The 7,172-nt window shown below is 42.6% G+C and overlaps 1 protein-coding gene across 1 annotated transcript; it reads right to left on the bottom strand.

Moving 5' to 3' along the window:
* Nucleotides 1-1,423: 1,423 nt before the first annotated feature.
* Nucleotides 1,424-2,202, bottom strand: LOC102392477 (small ubiquitin-related modifier 2-like). The gene has a single exon (XM_044927469.1). The coding sequence runs from the start codon at nucleotides 2,103-2,105 to the stop codon at nucleotides 1,824-1,826; it is 282 nt and encodes a 93-aa protein (XP_044783404.1). The 5' UTR covers nucleotides 2,106-2,202; the 3' UTR covers nucleotides 1,424-1,823.
* Between the last annotated feature and the right edge of the window lie 4,970 nt (nucleotides 2,203-7,172).

The following is a 7,172-nucleotide window of genomic DNA, read 5'->3' on the forward strand; positions in this document are numbered from 1 at the left end:
AGATGAGTGCAATTGTGCGGTAGTTTGAGCATTCTTTGGCATTGCCTTTCTTTGGGATTGGAATTAAAACTGACCTTTTCCAGTCCTGTGGCCAATGCTGAGTTTTCCAAATTTGCTGGCATATTGAGTGCAGCACTTTGACAGCATCGTCTTTCAGGATTTGGAATAGCTCAACTGGAATTTCATCACCTCCACTAGCTTTGTTTGTAGTGATGCTTTCTAAGGCCCACTTGACTTCACATTCCAGGATGTCTGGCTCTAGGTCAGTGATCACACCATCGTGCTTATCTGGGTCGTGAAGATCTTTTTTGTACAGTTCTTCTGTGTATTCTTGCCACCTCTTCTTAATATCTTCTGCTTCTGTTAGGTCCATACAATTTCTGTACTTTATGGACCCCATCTTTGCATGAAATGTTCCCTTGGTATCTCTCATTTTCTTGACGAGATCTCTAGTCTTTCCCATTCTGTTGTTTTCCTCTATTTATTTGCATTGATCGCTGAGGAAGGCTTTCTTATCTCTTCTTGCTATTCTTTGGAACTCTGCATTCAGATGCTTCTATCTTTCCTTTTCTCCTTAGCTTTTCACTTCTCTTCTTTTCACAGCTATTTGAAAGGCCTCCCCAGACAGCCATTTTGCTTTTCTGCATTTCTTTTCCATGGGGATGGTCTTGATCCCTGTCTCCTGTACAATGTCAGGAACCTCAGTCCATAGTTCATCAGACACTCTATCTATCAGTTCTAGTCCCTTAAATCTGTTTCTCACTTCCACTGTATAATCATAAGGGATTTGATTAGGTCATACCTGAATGATCTGGTGGTTTTCCCTACTTTCTTCAATTTAAGTCTGAATTTGGCAATAAGGAGTTCATGATCTGAGCCACAGTCAGCTCCCAGTCTTGTTTTTGTTGACTGTATAGAGCTTCTCCATCATTGGCTGCAAAGAATATAATCAATCTGATTTCGGTGTTGACCATCTGATGATGTCCATGTGTAGAGTCTTCTCTTATGTGGTTGCAAGAGGGTGTTTGCTATGACCAGTGCATTCTCTTGGCAAAATTCTATTAGCCTTTGCCCTGCTTCATTCGGTATTCCAAGGCCAAATATACCTTTTACCATATCACCTTTTACCTTCACTGAAAAGATTTCCCTGAATTGCCCTCAGGATGTACTGTCCTAAGGCAAATACAATCAATTCATGATCTGTATTCCCACAGATTCTTTTTTTTTTTTTTTTTAAACAAGAAGTTTATTTAAACAACAAGACGCTTGACTTGAAGGGAAAACTATCTAGGATTCATTTCTTTTAGAGTAATTTATCCCTACTTAAAGACAGATTGCCCTACATGTAACAGCTATGTACAAAAAAGTTATAAAATTGTCCTTGGTTTTACAATGATAAATGAAAAACATTAAAATTCTCCAATCGAACAAGGTATGCAAGAATTTTTATGTTGTTCTTTTTTTTGTTAAGCAGTGAGAGCAAAATAACTTACTGGAATATAAAGATAGAGAGCTGATGAGCATGCCACTAATGGAGAAAAGGGGGTATTTTCACAGAATTAGTATTTTCCCCCATCCCATCTCCATTTGATGTCGATCAAAACATACCATTGGCCATTTAATTTAAAAAAATGCAATATGCTTGTGCACATACACCAGTTACTTGATGTACAATAAAGGAATGGGGAAGGGGAAAATGAAAGAATAGAGAAACTATACTGTAGTAGTCAGGATGTGGTGGAACCAAATTGCAGTTTTCTAATTGAGAATGTCTTCTTGGTCTGGAGCAACAGAATTCTGGAGTAAAGTAGCAGGTTCCCTTTTTAGTAGACACCTCCTGTCTGCTGCTGGAATACATTGATTGTATCTTCCATCTCCAACTGTGCAGGTGTGTCTGTTTCATTGATTGGCTGCCCGTCAAATCGGAATCTGATCTGCCTCATTGACAAACCCTGTCGTTCACAATAGGCTTTCATTAGTTTACTAAGTGGTGTATGCCACTTAATCTTAAACTGCACCACTGAACCATCCTGCCCCGCCACCTTCAAATTAATATGATCGTTGTTCTCAGTCTTGACTCCTTCCTTGGGCTTTTCGTCCGCCATGGTGAGCGCCGGAGTCTCCTCAGCTGCCGCTTCACAAAAGAGGTACCAGGTCCGTATGGAACGAGCACACAAGCAGCACCAGCCCCACAGATTCTTTTCTCTTGCTGCCCTACACACAGTCAAGAGGTAGGTACAGGACCTAATCTCAGTTAATCCCATGCTCTGTCCAAAAACTTTGGCCTTCTTTTTTTTTGGCTGCGCTGGGTCTTTGTTGCATTGGTTCTTCATTGAGGCTCTCAGGCTCAGTAGCTGTAGCATGTGGGATCTTAGATCCCGATCCAGGGATCAAACCTGAGTCTCCTGCATTAGAAGGAAGATTCTTACTGGGGGGGGGGGGGTCCCAGAATTGTGACTCTTGAATGGCACAATGCAAGGTCATTAAAAACTGGTTGAAGTTCACTTATTTCAGTGGTGGTACCTGGTAGTCTTGACAGCTACCCAGGCTTTGTGTTGCTTCCTACTTGAGTCCTGATATTCCAAGTATGGTTTCCTAGGCTTCTCTTTGATCTTGTTGAGCTCTCTCACAGCCTTCTAGTTAATTTCCTTTAGGTTAAAGATGGCCAGAGTCAGTTTGCTATTGGGAGTACAAAAAGATATGGACCTGATAGATTGTAATTCCATAGCCTAATGCAGGATCTGGCAATGGTGAGTATTTAATAAGTGCTAAAGAAAAAGCTATCTAGGTATATGGCTTAAGGCTGATGACTCAGAGCCTCCATTCCTTCTTCTCTAGGCAACCCACACATCATCTAGGATCTCAGGAAAGAAATCACCTTGTTTGTTCCTTTATTATTTCCTTCCTTTCAGTTCTGTACCCTTCCTTCTCAGCTACAGCAACAATACAACCCAACCTAAGTCACCCCAAATTCCTCTCATTTTCTCAGGCATAGCAGCTTAACCACAACATCTGAATCATGGTTCTGCCACTTATTAGCTGTGTGACCCCAAACAAACTACTAAATCTCTTTTTGTCTTAGTTTCCTCATCCACATGTGGTGATTGGGAAATTACAGGAACTGTACTGTATGTGTGTGTGTATGTATTTGTTTAAATATCACATGGCTTGGTGGAAACAAGAATCTATCTGCCAAGCAGGAGACACACATTTGATCCCTGAGTCGGGAAGATCCCCTGGAGAAGGGAATGGCAACCTACTCCAGTATTCTCGCCTGGAAAATCCCTTGGACAGAGGAACTTGGCTGGCTTTTTTAAATATTAGTTTATGTATTTGGCTGCACTTGGGGCACTCAGGTTCGTTGCAGCATAGGGGATCTTTAGTTTCGGATTGTCAGTTCTAGTTCCCTGACCGGGCCCCCTCCTTTTGGAGCACGAAGTCAGCCACTGGACCACCAGGGAAGTCCCTAGCATAATGTTTTTAAGTTTCATTCATATTGTAGCATGGATCAGTACTTCATTATTATTATTATTATTATTTTGCTCAATTATAGTCCATTGTATAGATATAGCACATCTTGTTTTTCTATCCATGGGGAAAAAAAATATTCAGGGTTGATAATTGGGTTGTTTCCACTTTTGGGCTATTATATGTAATAGCTATGAATAAACTATGAACATTTGTGCACAAGTTTCTTTGTGGACATACATTTCATTTTTCTTGGACATATAGCTAGGGGTTGAATTGATGGGTCATATAGCTAAGCTATTTAAAAATCCTAAAGGATGATGCTGTTAAAGTGCTGCACTCAATATTTCAGCAAATTTGGAAAACTCAGCAGTGGCCACAGGACTGGAAAAGGTGTTTTCATTCCAATCCCAAAGAAAGGCAACGCCAAAGAACGTTCAAACTATCATTATGCTCATTTCACATACTAGCAAGGTAGTGATCAAAATACTTCAAGCTAGGCTTCAGCAGTACGTGAACTGAGAACTTCCATATGTACAAGGTGGATTTAGAAAAGGCAGAGGAATGAGAGATCAAATTGCCAACATCTGTTAGATCATAGAGAAGGCAAGAGAATTCCAGAAAAACATCTACTTCTGCTTCTTTGACTACACTAAAGCCTTCAACTGTGGATTACAAGCTTCCCAGGTGGTGTTAGTAGTAAAAAAAAAAAAAAAAAAAAAAACCACCTGCCAATGCAGGAGACATAACAGATCTGGGTTCGATCCTTGGGTCGGGAAGGTCCCCTGGAGGAGGAAATGGCAATCCACTCTAGTATTCCTGCCTGGAGAATTCTGGCAATATTCCTGTCTGGAGAATGGACAGTCCATTGGAGAATGGACAGTCCATATGTCCAATGGACATGTCCGCAAAGAGTCGGACATGACTGAAGTGAATTAGCGTGCACATGGAAAATTCTTAAAGGGATGGGAATACCAGATCACCTTACTTGTCTCCTGATAAACCTGTATGCAGGTAAAGAAGCAACAATCAAAACTGGACATGGAATAACAGACTGGTTCAAAATTGAGAAAGCAATATGTCAAGGCTGTATGTCGCCACCCTGCTTCTCTAACTTATATGCAGAATACATCATATGAAATGCTGAGCTGGATGAATCACAAGCTGGAATCAAAATTGCTGGGAGAGATATCAACAACCTCAGGTATGCAGAATGACACCACTCTAATGGCAGAAAGTGAAGAAGAACTAAAGAGCCTCTTGATGCGGGTGAAAGAGAAGAGTGAAAAAGCTGGTTTAAACTCAGCATTCAGAAAACTAAGATCATGGCATCTGGATCCATTACTTCATGGCAAATAGATGTGGGAAAAGGGGAAATAACAATAGATTTTGTTTTCTTGGGCTCCAAAATAACTGCAGATGGTGAATGCATCCATAAAATTAAAAGACGCTTGCTCCTTGAAAGAAAAGCTATGACAAACTTAGATAGTATATTAAAAAGCAGAGGCTTCACTTTGACATCTAAGGTTCGTGTAGTCAAAGCTATGGTTTTTCCAGTAGTCATGTAGGGGTGAGAGATCTGGACAATAAAAAAGGCTGAGTACCGAAGAATTAATGCCTTCTAACTGTGGTGCTGGAGAAGACTCTTGAGAGTTCCTTGGACTGCAAGGAGATCAAACTAGTCCATCCTAAAGGAAGTCAACCCTGAATATTTATCGGAAGGACTGGTGATGAAGCTTAAGCTCCAATACTTTGGCTACCTGGTGTGAACAGTGGACTCACTGGAAAAGACCCTGATGCTGGGAAAGACTGAGGGCAGGAGGAGATGGTAGGATGGCATCATGGGCCCAATGGACATGAGTTGGAGCAAACTCCCAGAGATAGCGAAGGACAGGCATGCTTCAGTCCATGGGGTCACAGAGTTGGAGGGGATTTAGGGACTGAACAAAAACAAACTGTAGAATAAGTCAATGAACACATATTTAATACTCTTTAAAAACATAAATCTGTGGAAAATTCTTCAAGAGATGGGAACACCAGACCACCTTACCTGCCTCCTGAGAAATCTGTATGCAGGTCAAGAAGCAACAGTTAGAACTGGACATGGAACAATAGACTGGTTTCAAATTGGGAAAGAAGTACATCAAGGCTGTATGATTGCCACCCTGTTTATTTAACTTCTATGCAGAGTACATCATGTGAAATGCCAGGCTGGATGAAGCACAAGCTGGAATCAAGATTGGTGGGAGAAATATCAATAACCTCAGATATGCAGATGATACCACCCTTATGGCAGAAAGTGAAGAACTAAAGAGCCTGTTGATGAACGTGAAAGAGAGTGAAAAAGTTGGCTTAAAACTTAACATTCAGAAAACTAAGATCATGGCATCCGGTCCCATCACTTCATGGCAAATAGATGGGGAAACAATGGAAACAGTGACTGGCTTTATTTTGGGGGGCTCTAAATCACTGCAGATGGTGACTGCAGCCATGAAATTAAGATGCTTGCTCTTTGGAAGAAATGCTATGACTAACCTAGACAGCATTAAAAAGCAGACATTACTTTGCCAACAAAGGTCCATCTAGTCAAAGCTATGGTTTTTCCAGTAGTCACGTATGGATGTGAGAGTTGGACTATAAGGAAAGCTGAGCACCAAAGAATTGATGGTATTGAACTGTGGTGTTGGAGAAGACTCTTGAGAGTTCCTTGGACTGAAAGAAGATCCAACCAGTCCATCCTAAAAGAAATCAGTCCTGAATAGTCATTGGAAGGACTGATGCTGAAGCTTGGCTACCTGATGTGAAGAACTGACTCATTGGAAAAGACCCTGATGCTGGAAAAGACCCTGATGCTGCGAAAGACTGAAGGCGGGAGAAGGGGATGTCAGAGGATGAGATGGTTGGATGGCATTACCGACTCAATGGACATGATTTTGAGTAAACTCCAGGAGTTGGTGATGGTCAGGGAGGCCTGGCTTGCTGCAATTCAGCTCAGTTCAGTTCAGTTCAGTTCAGTCGCTCAGTCGTGTCTGACTCTTTGCGACCCCATGAATCGCAGCACGCCAGGCCTCCCTGTCCATCACCAACTCCCGGAGTTCACCCAGACTCACGTCTATCGAGTCAGTGATGCCATCCAGCCATCTCATCCTCTGTCGTCCCCTTCTCCTCCTGCCCCCAATCCCTCCCAGCATCAGAGTCTTTTCCAATGAGTCAACTCTTCGCATGAGGTGGCCAAAGTACTGGAGTTTCAGCTTTAGCATCATTCCTTCCAAAGAGATCCCAGGGCTGATCTCCTTCAGAATGGACTGGTTGGATCTCCTTGCAGTCCAAGGGACTCTCAAGCAAATAGTCGGACACGACTGAGCGACTGAACTGAATTGAAGCATTTAAAACATAGACATGAGTGAAACAAACGTTTTTTAAATCTCGTTCACAATCCTAGGACGACAATTGCCTTCACCTTTCATCTTTCAGGAGCATTTCGTTCTCCGGGTGATTTACAGTTCACCTACTACCGTTTGAGACGTCGCCCAACCCTTTGAGGCGAGGTTGAGACGCCCTGCTTGCCGTCGTCCCGCCCCCATTTCGCCGCACGGCCTCCTGGGAGTGGTAGTCCCCAGTCTGGCCGCTCCGACGATAGTAGCGAGGTGCGCCGGTCCGCGGAACTACAGGGGGCGGTACGCAGGTCCAGGCTCTTCCGACTC

Source organism: Bubalus bubalis, chromosome 14 (genome assembly GCF_019923935.1).
Source record: "Bubalus bubalis isolate 160015118507 breed Murrah chromosome 14, NDDB_SH_1, whole genome shotgun sequence".
NCBI lineage: Eukaryota > Metazoa > Chordata > Mammalia > Artiodactyla > Bovidae > Bubalus > Bubalus bubalis.